Source organism: Hyperolius riggenbachi, chromosome 5 (assembly GCF_040937935.1).
Source record: "Hyperolius riggenbachi isolate aHypRig1 chromosome 5, aHypRig1.pri, whole genome shotgun sequence".
NCBI classification, from domain to species: domain Eukaryota; kingdom Metazoa; phylum Chordata; class Amphibia; order Anura; family Hyperoliidae; genus Hyperolius; species Hyperolius riggenbachi.
The window spans coordinates 359,131,628-359,154,367 of NC_090650.1; the positions used below are offsets into that span (position 1 = coordinate 359,131,628).

The 22,740-nt window shown below is 42.6% G+C and overlaps 1 protein-coding gene across 4 annotated transcripts in view; it reads right to left on the reverse strand.

Annotated features, from left to right (window-relative positions):
* Positions 1-2,824: 2,824 nt before the first annotated feature.
* Positions 2,825-22,740, reverse strand: part of ORC5 (origin recognition complex subunit 5) — a 64,050-nt gene continuing 44,134 nt past the window's right edge. For all 4 annotated transcript variants that reach the window (XM_068237487.1, XM_068237484.1, XM_068237486.1 and 1 more), the window contains exons 11-15: positions 20,679-20,791; positions 18,554-18,601; positions 14,823-14,933; positions 6,661-6,773; positions 2,825-2,994 (exon numbers count right to left, since the gene is read on the reverse strand). In XM_068237487.1, the coding sequence (XP_068093588.1) occupies positions 2,949-2,994; positions 6,661-6,773; positions 14,823-14,933; positions 18,554-18,601; positions 20,679-20,791 (431 nt within the window). In that variant the 3' untranslated portion in view covers positions 2,825-2,948. The remainder of the gene's footprint in view (positions 2,995-6,660; positions 6,774-14,822; positions 14,934-18,553; positions 18,602-20,678; positions 20,792-22,740) is intronic.

The following is a 22,740-nucleotide window of genomic DNA, read 5'->3' on the forward strand; positions in this document are numbered from 1 at the left end:
GTGGCTGTTCTAGCCTGATGCGGCGTAGGACTTACGTCGCCCGCTGTTTCTGCTCCCGACGCGATCGTGCGCACACGAGAGGGGAGATTAAGCTGACATATGACAGCTCACATCTCCCCTCAGTGATCAGGAGCCATCGCGCTTGGCTTCTGATCACTATGATCGCCTGCAGATCATAGTGATCACCATTAGAGCTGCGGCGGTAGGGCTGGAAGAAGAGGATCCACTCACCTTCCTTACATTCCCCCGGCGATCCCCTCCGCTCTGGCCAGCATTCTCGCTCGCTCTGATGCAAGTCCCAGCTTGATGACATCATCAAGCCGCGACCCGGGACTTAGCAGCAGTACGAGCAGGGATGCCGGCGAGGGCAGAGAGGTCCACAGGAGCTCATCGCTGGAGCATGGGAGTTGAGTAAAGGCTGCTGCATACAGGGGGGACACCTGGGCACACTGGGGACCCCATGACCACCTAAGCCCTAGCACGGATCCGGCTGCCTGACCCCTCCTCCTAGCAGAAAATGGCTTCTGAGAGCAAGAAAAATGTAAAAAGGGGAATTTCTTATCAGTGAGAGTCACACTGTAGTCACTTCCTGTCTGAGTCAGCCACTTACATACCTGATATTTAACTCTTTCAGGCAGAGAAAGAAAAAAAAGGAACACAGCATAGTTATTTGTGTGCTAGGCACTGTACATACACATGTCTATCTCATCATGTCACATGTCACCTCGGGTATCCTTTAAAGAGAATCTGTATTGTTAAAATCGCACAAAAGTAAACATACCAGTGCGTTAGGGGACATCTCCTATTACCCTCTGTCACAATTTCGCCGCTCCTCGCCGCATTAAAAGTGGTTAAAAACAGTTTTAAAAAGTTTGTTTATAAACAAACAAAATGGCCACCAAAACAGGAAGTAGGTTGATGTACAGTATGTCCACACATAGAAAATACATTCATACACAAGCAGGCTGTATACATCCTTCCTTTTGTATCTCAAGAGATCATTATACACAGGCAGTGTGCATAGAGGGGCCAGGAGGGGGGAGATGCATCACAGAACCACAACACTGAAGAACTTGGCAGCCTTCCAGACACAGGCTGACAAGTCTGACAAGAGAGAGATAAGTTGATTTATTACAGAGATGGTGATAGTAGAACGTGCTGCAGTAAGCCAGAACACATTAGAATAGCTTTTGGAACTTGTAGGATGATAAAAAACAGGATGTAATTTTTGTTACGGAGTCTCTTTAAAGAGGAACTCCAGTGAAAATAATGTAATAGAAAAAGTGCTTCATTTTACAATAATTATGTATAAATGATTTAGACAGTGTTTGCACATTGTAAAAACGTTTAAATCCCCGATTTACATTCTGACATTTAACACATGGTGACGTTTTTAGTGCTGGCAAGTGATGTAGCTGCTGCTTGCTGTTTTGGCAGTTGGAAACAGCTGTAAACATCTATTTCCCACAATGCAACAAGGTTTACAGACAGGAAACTGCCAGGAGTACCATGGTCCTCAGAGTTTTCTGTGGGAGGGGTTTCACCACAATATCAGCCATACAGAGTCTCCTGATGACCCATTTGTCAAAAGGAATGGATTTCTCATGTAAAGGGGGCATCAGATCGGGATAAAGTTCAATTCTTGGTCGGAGTTTCTCTTTAAGTTTTCTCTTCAGGCATGCTACAGAACTGGATCAGAACCATACGCTATGTGCATTGAACCGTGTACATGAAGATGGGTTTTGCGCATGGGGCTGTGCACATACAGATGGGGTTGTGCGCATGGGGCTGTGTACATGAAGATGGGGTTATGTGAATTGAACTGTGTGCATGAAGATGGGTTTTTTTGCGCATGGGGCTGTGCACATGAAGATGGGGTTATGCACATGGGGCTGTGCACATGAAGATGGGGTTATGCACTTGGGGCTGTGCACATGAAGATGGGGTTATGCACATGGGGCTGTGTACATGAAGATGGGGTTATGCACATGGGGCTGTGCACATGAAGATGGGGTTATGCACATGGGGCTGTGCACATGATGATGGGTTTATATGCATGAGACTGTGTACATAATAATCCTAACATTTGTATAGCACTTTTCTCTTGTTGAACTCAAAGCGCTCAAGAGCTGCAGCCACTAAGGCCCCGTTCACATCACAAACGCGGATGGCCATGCGTGCGGAACGCGTGCGGACCGCAACGCGTACGAACGCACGCCATCCGCGTTTGTGTGCGTTGCGTGGCTGATCCCATCACTGAAAAGTGAATGGGACAGCCATGCGTTTTTACAAAAAATGCATGCAGCATGCGTTCCCGGACCGCACAGGTCCAGAACGCATGCAGTGTGAACATCAGACATTGCACTCTATGCAATGTCTGATGTCGTGCGTGTCGGCCACCTGCACGCGTTTCCAAAACGCGGCTGGAAACGCGTGCAGTGTGAACGGGGCCTAAAGCGCACTCAAGGGGCCACCCAGCAGTGTTAAGAAGTCTTGCCCAAGGACCTCTTACTGAATTGGTACTGATCCTAGCCAGGATTTGAACCCTGGTCTCCCATTTCAAAGGCAGAGCCCTTAACCAGTCCACTATCCAGCCACTGTGTACATAGAGATGGAGTTATGTGCATGGGGCAGTTTAGATAATGAAGTTATGTGCACCTCACTATGTACATGAAGATGAGTTAATGTGTAAGGTACTATGTAAAAATGATGCTCAGGGTCATTTACATGAAGTGTTATGTAAACGGGACAGCGTCTGTAGTGATTTCCAGTGTACATCGTCTGGCTTTTTGGCCAACCTTTTAGCAATAGAAAAGGAAGAGACTGTTGTTTTGGAATTGTTTTATTATAAAGTTCAATGTTGCATGTAATACTTGTGCAGTTTATTGTACTTACATATCTATACAGCAGAAAGACAGATTCTTGTCTTACATATCTTTTCAGTAATATCAAAGGAAGTCATAAAGGTATCGCACAATATCGAAATTCACAGTCCTGAATAAATGAAAGAGAGAATGTTAAGGGATTCAGTGCAAATTGCCACTTTGGTAAGAAAAAATATATTGTGTAAGAAGGAAAACAAAGACACAGCACACCCCATTATGATTACCGTATGTTCATATAATAAAATGCAACCTTTCTAATTACATTTTTCTCCCATTCTCAGTATTTCCTCTATTCGTTCTAAAAGCACTCTATGGAAGGTATCTACTGTATAGAAGTAAGCCGGCCAGTCTGCCCACTCCCTTCAATGCTCTTGTGGCAATTGGACTGAGCAACTGCCATTCAGAAAGTGCTTTTGTAAATAAAGAAAACCCTGAAAATTTCCCATGAGGAGATGGACTAGTTTAAAACCTGACAGATTTTTTTACTGCCTACTGTAAGTGAAAGCACAATAGGAAAAAGGTATTTTTTGTAAGGTATTTTTATTCTGGAACACACATTTATTACATATGCATACGCATATGCATACATTTTACATTCTTTAGTGACAGTGGTCCGTTAAATGATCCGAGACCTGAGATAAGCACAGAGGTTATGTTCATGCTGGATTCACATACCTCTGTGCGTTGTCCGTACTGCTCCTCCTCTCTTCCTGGGCTGCAAAATTACTCCTCGAAAAATGTCGTAAGCCATTTTCTCAGAGAGGAGAGGCAGGCTCGCTGCCAGGGATGAGTATCCAATTAAATCCAAATTGATTTCGAGTAGCTTCCTACTCGAAATAACTTGGATTCCAAATGTTAATTAGAGCACCTGAGGGGGCAGATGAGGAAGGGTTAACTTACCCATGCTGCAGTCTGCTTTAATGAGCTTCAGTCGCGCCCCACGTCGTGTCACGTGACTACCATGCTTCCTCCAACACAGGAGACAGCGTGGTAGTCACGTGACACGACTTGGAACGCGACGTGGGACCCAATTGAAGCTCATTAAAGTAGACGGCAGCATGGGTAAGTTAAAGGGACCCTGAGTAATCGGGAAAAAAAAAAAAGGAAACTGGCACTTACCTGGGGCTTCCTCCAGCCCACCATAGGCTGCGAGGTCCCCCCAGCGTCCTCCTGGCTCCTCTCTCTGTCCCGCTGGCGGCTTAGACTTTCAGGCTGAAGGTCGGCCGTTTCTTCCTGAACGGGGAAGCTCCACGTCATTACGCCGGCTGGTGTGACAGGCCTGCGCATGTGCGGTTTTCTGACTCTGAAGGACTCTGAAGGACTGTCACACCGTCCGGCGCGATGATGGAGACGCCAGCAGGACCAGGAGGACGCCAGGCGACCTTGCAGCCTACGGTGGGCTGGAGGAAGCCCCAGGTAAGTACCAGTTTCTTTTTTTTTTATTGCATAGGGACCCTTTAACACCCCCCCCCCCCCCCCCATCCATCTGCCCTCTCAGGTGCTCTAATTAATGTTTTAAATCCGAGTGACTTTGAGTAGGAAGCTACTCTAAATCAATTCTGATTCAATTCAAAACTCATCCCTACTGGCTGCAATATTCATTCTTCTCACCCTCGCAAAAGTCACATTTTTCAAGTAGTGATTACGGGGACCTAGGGAATGAGTAGAAGAATGGACAATGCACAGAGGTATGAGGATCCAGTATAAACATGCCAATGTGCTTACCTTGGGTAGCTTTCCCCCTGGTCGGGTGTCCTTTTTGTTAAAAAGAAAAACCTGCTAGAACGCCTATCAGCCACACAGGAGTCTTTTTTTAATTGATTGCTATTAAAATTGTATTTTCATTTCAGTTTTCAGGTACCTATACCTAAAATAGAACAGCCGAGAAAGCCATTTTATTCCAGCCATGAAAGTACAGACTGCTTAAGAACTCCCATATATCTACATAAAGTAATTAGCTGCTGTGCTTCAGTCAGGCTAGGTGCACACTTAGAACGCAAATGTTGTGGAAAACGCTGCGTTTTTGCCTCTAGTGGAAGTCTATGGGCATGTGTGTTTTGTATGCGTGCGTTTTTGAAAACACTGGTTTTGTTGCAATATTCAAAAAAGCACATAATGAAAGTCAATGGGAACGCAATATATTGCGTTTTGTATGTTTTTTTTTTTTACTTAAATGTTTTGCGATGTATTTCCGCTTCCAGTTGTCTTAGTGATTTGCATAAAATGCAATGTAAAAAACGTATACAAAACGCATATGCGTTTTGTATATGCAAATCGCAAATGCATAAAAAACACATGCAAAATGGTAGAAAAACGCATATGCGGGAAAACCGCGAATGCACTAAAAACGCACACAAAAACAAAACAAAAACGCACATGACAGAAAACGTGACCTTTCAGGCTCTGTTGTGTGTGCACCCAGCTTCAAAGAAAGTTATTCCTCCAACTGCAGACATAAATGCAATGGCCTGACTGACACTAGCGGACTCAGAGAGCGAGTGCTCAGAGATAGGAAAATAGGTACTGTAAAGAGACAGGATCGTACAGAAGAATGGTCTATAATTACCATGAGGTCATCCTCTACCTATTCACCCCCTCTTACAGTATGCCCCCATTTGTTCATTCCACTCCTCACACATACAGTCTGCTGTAAATGATATAAGAATAGCTAAATGAGTTTCCTGTACACAGAATTCTGGGTGCAGCCTGTGCAGTGTCCTGTGTCAGATAAGGACACTAATGTAGGGTGCCCATACATTACTTGACATTGCGGCCCAATCGACCTTCCGATTCAATCATTTTATTGAATCGGAAGAAAATCAGTGCTGTAAAATGGCCCCCTAATTGATCCTTTGATCTATTTTGGTCCAAAATCGGACGAAAGGCTTGATCGGGAATGCTGGCAAAATCTCTATCGCAAGGGCACGATTGCGAGTACAGCGGTAACGGCATTCGATGTTGTGTCGATGTCAATGGACCCCCGACCGGTGCCTCTCCCAAGTGTATACATGTCCCTCCCATCCTATGCCCACTGTTAAAGTAAACCTGTAATGTACAAAAGGGCCCCTGGGGAGTACTTACCCCATGAGGGGGAAGCCTCTGGATCCTAATGAGGCTTCCCCATCTCCCTTCGACAGGCCGATCCGCCGCTGGCAGCCAGAGGACAAGCCGGCCACAATATTTACATCTGCACTCCTGCAGACAGCTCGCCCGAGCAGTAGAGCGGATGCGATCGGGCTTGGCTATTTCCGCCAGAGCCCGATTGGAGAGGCGCTACTCTGCATGCGCACAGGTCAACAAGTGCCAACCAGGAGATCTTTGGAGAGTCCAAGCACTGGATCCCCCCTGCTGCAGAGGAAGCCTCTTTAGGACCCAGAGGCATCCCCTCCCGAGATATTTTGTAATTTCTATAAACCTTTTTTCTGGTTAAAAAAAAAAAAAAAAAAAAAAAAAAAAAAAAACAACTTTTGAACTTTTATACACCCTTGAGTGTGCGGACTCCACCTAGGAAACCTGGTCTATAGCAAATTGGCTGTCTGACACCTCTGGCTATGCTTAAGGAAGTTGAGCTGTGTTTTCTTACATACATACCTGGGAATAGACGCATACATGTCTGATACTCCGTTTTTCAATATTATATTACAGTAGCTATAGACTTCATACTCGCTAAAAGGTAAATGGAGTACTGATAAAGTCGCGCAATGTAAAATGTCCTCCATCACATAACATGTACTCATTGGAATGCAGCACAAGCTTTGTGAATGATAGGACCTACCTTGCCACAGCTCTCATAAAGTCCAGCGATACCGTACACTTGTATTTGGGTCCATCAAGCTGATCGTCGTGACCCACAAGAGTTAACAGCTGAAGCGTCACAAGAGAAGAGATCTAGAGGAAAGGTTAACAAATTATCAGCACAAGGAAGTGCACGACCCATCTACACACAATGCAGCAGCTCCATTCACAGGCTAGACTACAAATCTTCATGTAAAGTGTGTGGGCGTGCGAGTGTGGTGTGTGAGTGTGGCGTGAGTGTGTGTGTGAGAGAGAGTGAGTGTGAGTGAGTGTGCGCGCACACGCGACAACACTTGTCACAGGCAGAGAAATACGATTCATCATAGTCGGCATTAAAACACATTTTTATTGATATACAGTTTGAATTTTACAAAGAGGAACTCCAGTTAAAATAACAGAATGAACAAAAGTGCTTAATTTTTACAATAATTATGTATAAATGATGTAGTAGTCATCGTTTGCCCATTGTGAAATCTTTCCTCTCCCTGATCTACTGTCTGACATTTATCACATGGTGACATTTTTACTGCTGGCAGGTGATGTCAGTGGAAGTAGCTGCTGCTTGCTTTTTTTTGGCAGTTGGAAACCGCTGTTTTTTCCCACAAGGCTCTCACAGTGTGATGTCAGCACCATGGTCCTGACATCATATTGTAGGAGGGGTTTCAACACAATATCAGCCATACAGAGCCCCCTGATGATCCGTTTGAGAAAAGGAAAAGATTTTTCATGGGAAAGGGGGTATCAGCTACTGATTAGTATGAAGTTCAATTCTTGGTCACAGTTTCTAAGAATATTTTACAGTTACATCCAACAACAGAGTTCTGGAGGGAAAGGGAAAAAAAATGATAACCAGCCCTAAGCTTATTGGTTATGGTGCTGTGAGATCAGACAAGCAACCAACAGGTCTTTAGCAAGGCCATACACACATTGATTCTCCCACTCAATTCTCATCAGATTTGATCGCTGTGATTGAATTTGTCAGGAAACAATGCCATCAAAATAATTTTTACCTAAAATCAATCGGAAGCATTGTTCGTACCGGAATATAGCTTTTGTTCTATGGCAGCAGAGGAGTGACGGTTGTTAGGCGGCCCACAGCGTTGCACTGTATTGAACAGGAACCACACATGTGCAGTAGCCCATGACTGGTCTAGTCAGGGATCTACCGGGGGGCACAACGGAGAGGTTCAGGAGGAAACCAAAGGCCCTGCAACACTATGAGGGGCTGGAAGAAGCCCCACGTAAGTAAAACTCATCTTCGTTCCACCACTTAGCGTGAACTTTAAGTGAAATTCAACTGATGAGATAAACTATTATATCCATCCTCCTCCTAATTTTTTTTTTTTTATTTTATTTTATTAGAATGCTACAGCTTTATGTTATGTTTAAAAACTTTTGTTTTGTCTCTGCTCAATTACACAGTGTTTCCTTAGAACTATACTATATGAATTATTGACCTTTTTTATCTATCCCCTGCAGTCAGAAGCTGTTCTCTGGCAGGAAAGACAAAACTTACTTACGGTAAGGTCTTTTCCAGGAGTCGGAAGGACAGCAACCCTGAGACTTGTCTCCCTCCATTTCCAACTGGACAGGATACTAGTTAAAAGAATTAACATAATTGATTAGGCAGGCACCCTACATAAGGAAGCATTCCCTTACCCTCATCAGTAATAAAAAAGACCACACAGAATGATGCTTCAAATAATTTTTATTAACAATACATCAGGGTGGGTAGTAAGGGTGCTGTCCTTCCGACTCCTGGAAAAGACCTTACCGTAAGTAAGTTTTGTCTTTCCAGGACGTCTCAGGACAGCAACCCTGAGATGATAAACAAGACATAATTAGGGAGGGATTACAGCCTGCAAAACTCTTCTACCAAAACACAAGTCAGAGTTAGAGGTTAAATCAAGTCTATAATGCTTAACAAAGGTATTGTGGCTTGACCAGGTTGCAGCTTCACAGATTTATTAATAGTAGCCCCTGCTCTCTCTGCCCAGGAAGTAGAAACCGCTCTGGTTGAATGACCTTTCGCTAGTCCTGATAACTGCTTGCCCTGGTGCAAGTAAGATAAAGCAATAGCTTGTCTGATCCATCTTGCAATAGGTTTCTTTAGATGGCTGCTTTCCGGCAAAGAGAACCAACAAAGCATTGGACTTCCTCCAATTCTTGGATCTCTGAAGATATTCATTCAATTAGACACCTTCTTAACACCTAGACAGTGCAACCTTTCTTCCTTTCGATTTGATGAATTACTGCAAAAAGATGGTAAAAAGATCTCTTGAGATCTATGGAATTTATGTACAATCTTAGGTCAGATAAACGTTTGTACATTTGATCAATAGTAATCGGTCTTCTTGTTCCTTGGTAATGCCCATAGCCCTATGCATAGCTTCAAATAACTCATTCATAAATTCTGTGGAAAAACGAATTTCTGAGACTTAACGCCTTTACCCTCAGATGTGTCTACTTCGCCCTGTGGTAACTCTTCCAATAATAGATATCCACTCTCCCTTTAGACATCAAATTTATCTGAATCAACCTCGACTCTCTACCTCTTGAGGAGATCTGTTAGGAGGATTAGAAGGACCAGCAATAAGTGCATCAGAAGTAGAGGGGGTAAATGCAGGTGTAACATCTGAATTAGAAAGTATGAAAGCAGATTCTTCAATTTCTTTAATAGCAAAGGACATCTCTGATCTCAACCATCCCATCGAATCTTTAAGCTATGTAGGGGATTCATCTTTCACTACCTTTTCAGTGCATAATTGACACAGGTGTTCTGCAGAATCAGGCATACGGTCACTGCACATTTCCTAGATTTATACACCGCTTCAGAAGACGCTGCATGCTTATCAGGTTTGACAGCTTAGTCTTATCCAACTTGCCATTCTTGGAATCTGTTTTAACAGCTTCCTAACAGTTTCTCCTTTAAAGAGAAACCGTGACCAAGAATTGAACTTCATCCCAATCAGTAGCTGATACCCCCTTTCCCATGAGAAATCTATTCCTTTTCACAAACAGAGATCATCAGAGGGCTCTGTATGTCTAATATTGTGGTGAAGCCCCTCCCACAGGAGACTGAGGACTATTTTCCTGGCAGTTTCCGGTCTGTGAACCTCGTTGCATTGTGGGAAATAGCGGTTTACAGCTGTTTCCAACTGCCAGAACAAGCAGCATGTACTTCCAGCTACATCACCTGCCAACAGTAAAAACGTCACCATCTGATAAATGTCAGAATGTAAATAAAAGAGAGGGAAGCTTTTAAAATGGGCAAAAGCTGACTACATTTATACATAATTATTGTAAAAATGAAGAATTTTCACTGGGAGTTCCTCTTTAAGTGGAAGACAACACCCACCGCTATGATAGCTCTAGGCTAGGATCACAGTGGATAAGCTTATAATGCATGCATAGTAACGCAACAGTGTGAACTGCACTGGAGACCAGACATGGCCTTTTTACAAATCTGCATGCCGCTTTTTAGAATAATGCGATCAGGTACAACCCCGCACTGTGCACAGACCCATAGATTTATATGGGCAGTGAATTTCCCTGCTGAATAAATCTGCCACACGACTGAGCACTGCCCTTTGTGCAGATTCAACAATTACTTATAATACTGGAAAAATCTACTGTCCACATTGCTTAAGATTCCAGAATCTTGAAACCCTCTGCTTTACATTCACCTTTGCCCGAATATAGAGAGGGGATAAAACATACAGGGGAAATTACACTCTAAATACTAAGAGTGTATCTCACTGAAAAATTGTCAATCTCTACAGCCAGTAAAGGTTTAAGTGCAGGCTTGACAAATCAAACAAAATTCAAAACAAATGCAATGCAGATCTGAAACCAATGCAATGCAGATCTGAAACCAATGCAATGCAGATCTGAAACCAATGCAATGCAGATCAGAAACCAATGCAATGCAGATCAGAAACAAATGCAATGCAGATCAGAAACAAATGCAATACAGATCTGAACCAAAGTAATGCAGATCTGAAACAAATGCTATGCAGATCTGAAACAAAAGTAATGCAGATCTGAAACCAATGCTATGCAGATCTGAAACAAATGCAATGCAGATCTGAAACAAATGCAATGCAGATCTGAAACAAATGCAATGCAGATCTGAAACAAATGCAATGCAGATCTGAAACAAAAGTAATGCAGATCTGAAACAAATGTAATGCAGATCTGAAACAAAAGCAATACAGATCAGAACAAATGCAATGCAGATCTGAAACAAATGCAATACAGATCTGAACCAAAGTAATGCAGATCTGAAACAAATGCAATGCAGATCTGAAACAAATGCAGTGCAGATCTGAAACAAATGCAATGCAGATCTGAAACAAATGCAATGCAGATCTGAAACAAATGCAATGCTGATCTGAAACAAATGCAATGCTGATCTGAAACAAATGCAATACAGATCTGAACCAAAGTAATGCAGATCTGAAACAAATGCAATGCAGATCTGAAACAAATGCAATACAGATCTGAACCAAAGTAATGCAGATCTGAAACAAATGCAATGCAGCTCTGAACCAAAGTAATGCAGATCTGAAACAAATGCTATGCAGATCTGAAACAAATGCAATACAGATCTGAACCAAAGTAATATAGATCTGAAACAAAAGCAATGCAGATCTGAAACAAATGCCATGCAGATCTGAAACAAATGCCATGCAGATCTGAAACAAAAGTAATGCAGATCTGAAACAAAAGTAATGCAGATCTGAAACAAATGCAATGCAGATCTGAAACAAAGTAATGCAGATCTGAAACAAATGCAATACAGATCTGAAACAAATGCAATACAGATCTGAAACAAATGCAATACAGATCTGAACCAAAGTAATATAGATCTGAAACAAAAGCAATGCAGATCTGAAACAAATGCAATACAGATCAGAACAAATGCAATGCAGCTCTGAAACAAATGCAATACAGATCTGAAACAAATGCAATACAGATCTGAAACAAATGCAATACAGATCTGAACCAAAGTAATATAGATCTGAAACAAAAGCAATGCAGATCTGAAACAAAAGTAATGCAGATCTGAAACAAATGCAATACAGATCAGAACAAATGCAATGCAGCTCTGAAACAAATGCAATACAGATCTGAAACCAATGCAATACAGATCTGAAACAAATGCAATGCAGATCTGAAACAAATGCAATGCAGCTCTGAAACAAATGCAATGCAGCTCTGAAACAAATGCAATGCAGCTCTGAAACAAATGCAATGCAGATCTGAAACAAATGCAATGCAGATCTGAAACAAATGCAATGCAGATCTGAAACAAATGCAATGCAGATCTGAAACAAATACAATGCAGATCTGAAACAAATACAATGCAGCTCTGAAACAAATGCAATGCAGATCTGAAACAAATGCAATGCAGCTCTGACACAAATGCAATACAGATCTGACACAAATGCAATGCAGCTCTGAAACAAATGCAATGCAGATCTGAAACAAATGCAATGCAGATCTGAAACAAATGCAATGCAGATCTGAAACAAATGCACAATAGATCTGAACAAGTTTGAAACAAGGAACTCCTTGAAACTACCAAGAGATTCACTTCCTGAAAATTTCCATAGATTGTCAATCCCCATCGCTGCAGTTCAGGGTTGACAAATCATCTTATTATAACCCCGGGGAAGCCTATTGCTGCAATGGCAACAATTTACCTTCACCTCCTGCTTTGCACCCACTGCTAGATTGCATGGACACAGAGGACAAGAGAAAGTATAAACTTATACCAAGGAAACATCACTCTAAAATCAACCATGTGAGTGTACATCCCTTCAACGATTGGTCGGTCTCTACAGCTAGCATAGGTTTACTGCAGGCCTGACCAATCAAATGGGAAGCAAATGACTCCTTGCAACTATCATTACCCTGCAAGTTTCCATTAGCTTCCTAGATTATAGAGGAAACAAGAGAGAGGGTAAAACACACAGGGGGAAAATCACACTCTAATGTGAACTATATGAGTGAATATCCCTGCTGCTGGAACAAGCTTGGAAGCTCTTGTCTGTGATCCCATCTCTCCAGCATAGGGGAGAACGTCAGGAACAGTACCATTTCTTATGCTGTCTAGTTCTCCTATATTGGACTCCCCCACCAGCACCAGTCTCCCGACCATGGCTTGTGGCCCAGGGATTTCATGCATGAGCAGTGCTGCCAAGAGGACATCCATCCGGCCAAATAAACTCAGCATCTATTCCTCTTGGGTGTTTCCAGGATGGAAACCAAGTTAAAACTGAGGAACCAGGGGAGGGTGCTTGATAACCCTCAAATAATAGCCGGTATAAAGGCCTTATAACAGAAGACACATACCAGAGAGGGAGTGGAGCTTGACTCCTCAGAACTATGGGAGCAAGAGCCTGCGGACGCTTCCATGGTCAGCATACACAAGACTGACCAGGATGCACAACCCTTGAATAGGTCACCTGAAGGTTTCCGCTCAAACATAATGAAAAGGTTTGCTTTACCTTAGAAATCCACCGCATTACTGAGCAGACTAGCTCAATCAGCGGCTAAATAAAGATGTCCGCTGGGATGCACGCCGAGCCATGGAAAGCATTCTACTTCCTCCTTGGTCACGTAATGCGGAAGTCACATATCCCTCTGCGCGCGTCCTTCAGCGGAAGCCGCTCCGGCGTGTAACACAGACTGGGGGAGAAGCCGATGCAGACATCAAGCACCCGCGCAGGCTCGCCTGACCAGCGCTGACATAGGGGACACTTGTATGCCGCGGCTCCTGAAATCTATTATGGTTGGCCAGCTCTCCCCACACAACCAGCATCCTGCTGGACAGGAAAACAACTGATGAGGGTAAGGGAATGCTTCCTTATGTAGGGTGCCTGCCTAATCAATTATGTTAATTCTTTTAACTAGTATCCTGTCCAGTTGGAAATGGAGGGAGACAAGTCTCAGGGTTGCTGTCCTGAGACGTCCTGGAAATAAATGTTATGGCTGTAATTCCTTATTAGAGACAGGTGCTAAAGGACTGGGTCCTGATCAGATGGAAACTGAGTTGTATACCTGAATGTTAACTGTTTCAGGCAGAAAAAGAAAAAAGAAAAAAAAAAAAGAGGAACACAGCCTAGTTATTGGCATGATTGGCACTGCACATACACATGTTTATCTCACGTTACAAGTCACTTAAGGTATAGTTTAACCACTTTGCATCCAGACCTTGTTTCCCACATATGGACCAGAGTAGTTTTGAAAGTTTAGCTAGGTCCTTATTTAACCAGAAATAACTTTATCCCTACTTTTTGACACTTTTGACACACAAATGAGATATATATATATATATATATATATATATATATAGATAGATAGATAGATAGATAGATAGATAGATAGATAGATAGATAGATAGATAGATAGATAGATAGATAGATAGATAGATAGATAGATAGATATTTTGTTTTTCCCAAGACAAACTACAAGCTTTCATTCTATGCCATTTTTTCCCTCGAACAATTTTGTTTTCAATGAATTTTAATGGGAAAACAAGGAAAAGAATAGAAAACACACATTTCTCAGTTTTACCAATTCCAGTTTAAAAATAAAAAGTGCCACTGTAGATAAAGAAAAAACAAAAAACAACAAAACACATTTTGTTTGGGTATTCTTACCGCTTACCACAAAACATAGATTATGTTCCAGTCACGATTTATGGTGAAGATATTTGATTTTGAAATAATGCTACAGAGTATTTTTCACTATGAAGTATTTTTGAATGGTAAAAATCAATCTCATTAGCTCAGGAAACATATATTCCCGTTCACCAATTAGTGCTGCATCAGATAGTGCAAGAAATGTGCACAGGAGCAAGCCCAATCCTGCACAGCACTACCTCTGCTACAAGACGTATATCTACTGATTCGTGACTTAGATGAAGTCACAGAGGACGTAGATATACTGCAGTGGTGGATATAGTGGTTAATATTAACTTCGAGTACCCACGTACAACTCATTAAACGTTTTAGTCCGAGTTTCATTTGCAAACAAAAATAGCAGTTGAAAGCAGGACCTTTAGGGGAACCAACAGTCGCTTTCACAAAGAGAAAAGTAAATGCAGAGTCAGATTACACGCCTCTTGTTTACCTGTGAGAATATGTTTGCAGTAGGTGCAACTCGGCTGTCCACAATACTGTAGAGAATGGCCAACAATCTATCCAAAGGAAATGGTTTGGGACCCAGTAGGTGGTTACTAGTCTACAAAGAGAAAGAAATGCAGTCATTATAGATTATAGCTATGTAGACAGTACTAAGAGGAAGGCCACAGTTCACATTACGGACACAAGTGGGAACAAGTAGCTCTGCATCATACTATCACACTCATTGCTGTGCTCTATTATACAGTTCCCAATATATGGTACTGAATGAGGCAACACATGCAAGCAAGCAAAAATGGCAAGTGCAATATCACACAACATATTACAGTGCAGAGCAACATGTGAACATGAAAAATTGCCTTTAATCCGAGATCTCAAGTGCTGTGTTGTCGTGCGATAAGAATCCGATATACGAAGGCATCGCACGTAAACATCCCCAGAGAAGTTACCATAATTATTCCAGCAAACCTGGACTTGGTTCATTAAAAATGGTCTAAACAATGTTGGATATTTTAAAGAAAACTATACCTTAACACAAACAACCACATATAATTGTGCAGCAAGCAATTGGCGGGCGGAAACTTACACTTGTCACCGCCTCTGTGCGCTGTCCTCCAAGTTACGTTCCAGCTCTCATATACTTCCTCCTTCACAGCCGGAAGGAGGAAGTAGCTGTAGATCAGAACACAACGTGGAGGGTAGCATTATAAGAGATAGTTGCATTGGCGTAGCTAAGGAGCTGTGGGCCCCGATACAAGTTTTACATGCCCCCCCAGGCACTCTATACATAACAATTGATATGGCGTACCACAACCTGCCAAGGACAACCACAGTATCAGAGATGCAAGAAGGGGATGGGGAACAGTTTGTTAGTGATTACTGCTATTCAAAGCATCTATAGAAGCGATTATTACCAGCACAGGACCAATAGAGAGCTAATACTGTGATAGAGGGTGGACCCTTCAGGGCCCCGATACGGTCGCTACTTCTGCACCCCCTATTGCTACGCCACTGGATAGTTGTTGCACGTCTGAAAACATATGGGAAGCTGAAACCACTTCTTCAAAGCAATCAGTGTAACTGTGGTTCTATTCTGCAATTAATAAATCTAAAATTTAACAATACATTGCAGCAGATAACCACTGGGGACAGACTACCTGGTGGAAATTTGAGTGGGGAAACATTTTTGCTAATTTGTTTAAATTATCCCACTCATTGTGCTCTACACATATAAGGTACAGTATAAGGTGGTAGAATTTATTCTTATGCTTGGTACATACCATGCAATTTCCTGTCAGGTTCAACACATCAAATCAACACTTTCCAACAGGTCCGATACGATTTACCGTTTTTCTGATCGATTTTGTAAATAAGTGATCGGAAATTCAATCAGAAAAATTTTCGGAAATCAGAAAAGACCTGTCGGAAATTATCTATTCAACCCATCGATCTGATGCATTGCATGGTATGTATCCGACATTAGACTTTGTTACAGGCCGTAGTGATAGCCGGGTCCTGCACAGATGGTGAATACACAGCATACCATCACTGATGGCTATATACCGTAGTTCCAGGAATTCATGCAATGGGAATATCTGTATCCTCGGATTCTTGTATTTGCATGGATCTGTGTTTCATTTGTATGCTTCACTTACCGGCATAGTAACTTCATAATCCTTGAGCAGGATCAATGAGGATTCTATGACCTTCTATACTACCTATGAGGTCCTTTGTTTTCTAACTAGACTCTGGACTTGCCAGTTAGACACGTAGACTGCAGCCCCAGTTACTTATGTGGCTGTATAGCGGCACAGTGTTTTTATTCTGTGTTGTGATTCGTATTGTCATTTGTATGTTGTTATACTAATATTTATGGAAAATGAAAGTTTGGTATACTCATGCACCCAAGAGCCAATGTTGTTGCCATTTTTACTCAATACACATAGCACCCACCACAGGGAAGAGAAGGGCAGTTTTCAGCTAGCCTTTTCCCATTGTTTTGAATATATTCATCGTAGGATAGGACTGCAATTACAGATACAGCCTTGATGTGGCACTGCAGCCTCCCATATGTTTGCAGGCATGTGCAACTAATATCTGTTTAAGGGCTCGGCACACTAGAGGCTTTTTTCTTCTTTTTTAAGCGCTGGGGATTTTTCAAAAATCGCCCTGAAAGCGCTTACACCATTATTCTCTTAGAGACAGTTCACATCTGAGCAGTTCGTTTCCGATCCGCTCAGAAAAGCGGTGCATGGGCCATTTCTTAGGTGATTTTGCCACAATGTAAGGTATAGGAAAAACGCAAACGCTCACAAAATCGATTTGTGCATCGATTGCATTTGCTTTTTTAAAGAATAAATACACTGTATTTATTATTTACCGGATCGAAGAGTTCACATCCTGATTTAAAAAAAAAACCTGTGAAGTGAAAAAAAACGCAATTGCTCGGCTTAACCACTTAGAAAAGAGGTTCCCGAAAAAAAAAAAAAAAACAGCGCGCAGGGAATCGGAAAGAAAAATTGCGTCAAACCGCCAAACACGGACAGACACACGAACAGAATGCAATGTGAACAAGGTCGTGATGGATATTTTTTGCAGACTTGGTGGGAGTTTAAGTTGGTGTCTGTTTGCTTTTTGAATGTCCCATCCATAGCTCTTGTCGAAGTTTGAGTGACTACCATTTGTTCATAACTCCTGTGTAGCAGACACAGCGCCCAGCCACACACTGGCCTTTAAAACATGTATTTCTGAGGTGCAACATGTAGAATGGATGTAATGCAGGAGTGATCGACAACCAGATGACCTATCAGATGAATTAATGTAGACCTATATTTCAAAAAACGTTATGTTAAACTGACAACACAGCTTACAGGCTTAGCTGATGCTGGACAAAATGCATTGTGGTGAAAAACAAATACCTGATGAGGTAAATTGCGATTTGTCACAAAATACAGAGCAATTTTCTGAGCCATCTTATTTGTATTACTATTTTTATAGCGCTGACATTCTGCAGTGCTTTACAGATTATATTGTCTAGTCACTAACTGTCCCTCAGAAGGGCTCACAATCCAATTCCTATAGTGCGTTATGCCTGGCATACATGGGTCGATCCGGCGGCCGATTAGCCACCGGATTGACTCCCGCCGCATCCCCGCGCGTGCGGCGGCTCGATTCCCACTCGTCGGGGATTGAGCGGGGAATCTATCCTGCGGGTCATCGGACCTGTCGGATATTATCAATCGAGCCATCAGCGGCTCGATTGATAAGAAAAAAAAAAAACTTGCCGTGTATGCCAGGCATAATGTATGTATCATAGCCAATTAACTTACTGTATCTGTATGTTTTTGAGATGTGGGAGGAAAAAGGAGTGCCCAGAGGAAACCCACAAAACAAATGGAGAACATATTAACTCCGTGCAGAAATTGCCCTGGGAATCAAACCAGGGACCCAGCGTTGCGAGGCGAGTGTGCTAACCACTACGTGACCTTGCTGCCCTTCTAAAGGAATGTGATTTTGCCCTGCATTCCTTCAATGTGATCACTCAAGGAAAATGCTGCAGGCAGCATTTTTGTGATTTCATACAAATCACAGAGCTGCAGTGCAATCATCCATATAGGTCGTAGTGCTTTGCCAGTTGCTGTGGCCATAAGCGCTCCTAGGGGGCCCCAGCCTGAGCAAACATGAAATATGCGTTGGAAAAATGTAAAGTATTTTCATTACCTTTTCATGCTTTTTCAGGAAATCCGTTTTCTTAATTTTCCCATGATGCTAGAATAAAAAGAAACCGTTGAATAGTGTGAATCATGTATCATCCAAAGTGTCTCGTATCCAAACCAAAAAATGCCAGGAAATTACGCAATAAGGAAATAATGCACAATTAGGATTTTTGCTTTACAAAACAAACATATTTCCAGTGATCAGACTGCTAGGGTAACAGTGTGATATGAGCTTCATGTGATTTAAGCCTAGTTTCCTCTTGTGCGACTTAAAGTCATCTCTAGGTTAAGTGCCTGTTTCCACTAGGTGCGAATTTGTGCATTTCTTAGCCACACAAATTCACATAGCAGCGATTTCCTATGGGCCTGTTAAGTGAAGTTTGAAATTTACACACAGAAAAAAAAACCTGACAACCATCTTGCTATTTTTTGTATACAGAAATATCACGTGCGATGCGATTTTCGCATACGCGAAAAATAGTAGTAATATGACTTCCTTCATTGTAAAATCATACAAAAACAAATGTGAATGTGCATGCTAATTCGCATGAAAAAAAATAAAAATCTTATAGGCGTATGCTATTTTACATTTGCATGCAATTTCCCCCCCCCCCCCCGAGTTCCTGCACCCGAAGTCCACATGAAGAACGCACCAGATATAGATTTACTCTTTTTAAAGAGGAACTCTAGTGACATATGGTAGACTGTACCAAATTGTTCAGTATACCCACTTTTACATTCAGCATCAGAAACACTTCCTATATGTATATATTGCTGTGTATTGGCATGTAGCCCCACCCTCCCACTTATGTTTAGCCTAGGCTATTTATTATGCATAACTTCTTCAAGTGCACTCTGGATGACCAGGCGATTCTTATCACTTTGGAATGCACAACAAATGTACATTCCGCAGTGATGCTCCTGCAAGCAGAAAAGATGCTGCCACCTGTGATCAATTTCAGAATGGAAATCAGGGTGTGTGTACAATGGGCAAACAATCACTAAATGATTTGTAAATAAGCAATTTAATTCATTACATTATATTTAGTAAAGTTCCTCCTTAAAGAGAGTCTGAAGGCATAACGAGGGGTCTTTACCCCCCAAATCCCCCTTGCTACCTTCGGGCAGTGCTTCCGTGTGAGGCAGAGCTATGAGCTGCAGCCCTGCCTCACATGCGTCTATCAGCGGCGGATCTCTGCCTCTCTCAGCGAAGGCAGACTGAGAGGGGCGGGGGAGAGGTGGAGATCCGCCGCTGATAGACGCATGTGAGGCAGGGCTGCAGCTCATAGCCCTGCCTCACACGGAAGCACTGCCCGAAGGTAGCAGGGGGGATTTGGGGGGTAAAGACCCCTCGTTATGCCGCGGGATAGCGGCGTTTTAGCAGGGGCAAACATGCCCCTGCTGAATATAAAGGTAAAAAGCCATTTTTAATATGGCTTCAGACTCTCTTTAAAGCGGATCCGAGATTAAAAGCTAGCTATAACAAGTAACTTTTCTATATATCTTATCTAAAGTTTAGTTTACACAGCATATCTCACTGCAAACAGCTTCAACCGTTTATGATTATTTATTCCTGTGATACAATGAGGGCAGCCATGTTCTGTTTGTCACAGTGTCACAGGCTGAGGGCTGGAGATGCTATCAGCTTGCCTGTGTGTAAATTCAGTCCCCTCTCCTCCTCCCCTCTGCCTCTGAAATTGATGGCTAGTAACCTCCTCCTGCCCAGACTGAGCTCCCATAAGCCCTTGCTACAGTGCCAAGGCACAAAAGGAGCCTTGTTTAGTGTACAGGGAGGCCTGGCTTGTTTAGTTTACAGGGAATTAGAATATTAAACAAAACAAAAAAAGTATTTGGCTTGCCCTATAAACTATATGAAAGGAACACAATTATCCAATGAGTAAAAGTAAATCTCGGATCCACTTTAAGCTGACTATGAGGAGAGAGAGGGTAATGCTTTACAATATTCTCTGGAGGATCTAGAGGTTTCCCACTATTGAGGTAGGTGTGTGACTTTCATGGAGTCGCACATTAAAGTAAACCTGAGAAAGTTCTATTTTCACTTCAGGGTGACTTGAAAGTCCATATCCTGTATATTTTACCTTCGTGTAATACATGATCTAACCACATACCTTGAGGAAAAACCTCTTGTCGGTCCTTGCAGGGTTGTAAGAGGCTAAATATGCAGCAATGAGTAAAAATTTGGAGTAAAAGGGCAGTTCCACGTGTGCATGTGCTGACAATCCTAAGGAAACAAATGACTATTAGCACATTGCAGCCCAATGTAGTGGCATAGACAGGGAACAAATTATGTTCTCAGGAGGAAATCATTTCAGTGGCTTCTGCAATCCCTATGTTCTGATTAGACAGGGCCACCTGGCAGAGGACGCTTAGTATCACTCTACCAATACCCATTCTCATCCTAGCCAATGTTCTCCTTACCTAGCATCTCCTCCATGGCCCTGCCTTCAGTCAAAAGTTCTCAACACTGGAGTCTGCAGACATATTTTGCTGTTCTATGGAACCAGTAAGAACCAACCTGTATACATGTACCTTACTTAGGCAGGGTTCACACTTGGCTTTTTCACATGAATTTAACCGCATGCGATTTTGCGTTTGAACTTGCAATCAATATAATTCGATGGACTTTTTCACATCTAATGGGTTTTTTTTTAGCATATGGGAAAAAAAAAAAATTGTACAACCCTGCAGCTTAGTTTCACACATTGTGTGTGGTTTCTCTTTGACCACTTCAGCCTGCGGGTTGTTTTCACTTTATGGAGGCAAACAATTTTCACATTTCAACCTTCCACCCCATTCGTTCGCCACTAACTGTATCAGCTCCCCCAATTATTAGGTGGATCGGGATCAGCAGCAATCGTGCCATGATCCATCTTCACTACCGCAGCCCGATGGTGCGAATGATTGTTTAAACGATTGCAGTAAAATCACAGCAGGCAATGAGGATCTGACCAATTGGTTGCTCAGTGGCCCATCAAGACTGTTGTGATTGCCACACATCACACATAGTAGCAAGCTGATTGGTTCAGGGACCCCATGATCCCTTGCACCAATCATTGCTGCCGTGTGGAGCATCTAGGGCGCTAATGAATATGCATACTACATAAATTATTTATGTATATATTAATTTTTATTTTAAACACTTTTTTTTAAAAGCAAAAAGCTTTTAAAGATTTTATTACAACAATCATAGGAAAATTTTCCATAACAGTAGAATTTGTACTATTTTTTTTTAATCAATGATTACTGTTACTAGCAGCAACAGTGATCATTGAAGGACTGTGAGAACACTGATTGGCCAATCCCTTGGGCTAATCACTGCAGCCACAGGGTTTAAAGGGACACTTAAGTGTAAAAAAAATAAATGTGTTTTATTCACCTGGGGCTTCCAATAGCCCCCTGCAGCTGTCCGGTGCCCTCACTGTCTCCCTCCGATCCTCCTGGCCCTGCCGGCAGCCACTTCCTGTTTCGGTGACAGGAGCTGACAGGCTGGGGACGCGAGTGATTCTTCGCGTTCCTGGCCACAATAGCGCCATCTATGCTGCTATAGCATATATCATATACCATATAGCAGCATAGAGGGTGCTAATGTGTCTGGGAACGCGAAGAATCACTCGCGTCCCCAGCCTGTCAGCTCCTGTCACCGAAACAGGAAGTGGCTGCCGGCGGGGCCAGGAGAATTGGAGGGAGACGGCGAGGGCACCGGACAGCTGCAGGGGGCTATTGGAAGCCCTAGGTGAGTAAAACTCATTTTTTTTGTTTGACTTAAGTGTCCCTTTAAGGAATCACATGACTCCTTTGACCAATCACTGCTGCAGTAGGGAGGGTTGTAAACAATCGTTACAGGAAGTCATGTACTTCCTGTAAGCTAGTGATGGGAATTCCGGCTCTTCTCAGAAAATCGGCTCTTCTGAATCGGCTCCCATTAAAGAGCCGGCTCTTACGGCTCTCAATCGGCTCTTCATGAAATATCACTAGACACCACTCAGAATCGGAGTAAAAGCCCCGCCCCCGTCTCAATGACAACTCCAGACTGCTTATCTGACTGGTGCAATCCCTCCTGCTACTGCTCTGCTCTGCCCAATACACTCCTACAAGCTGCGAGAGGAGGACTACATCTCCCAGCATGCCTCAGCGCCCTTTATTACAGACCAAAGCAGGGCTGTGTGGGGC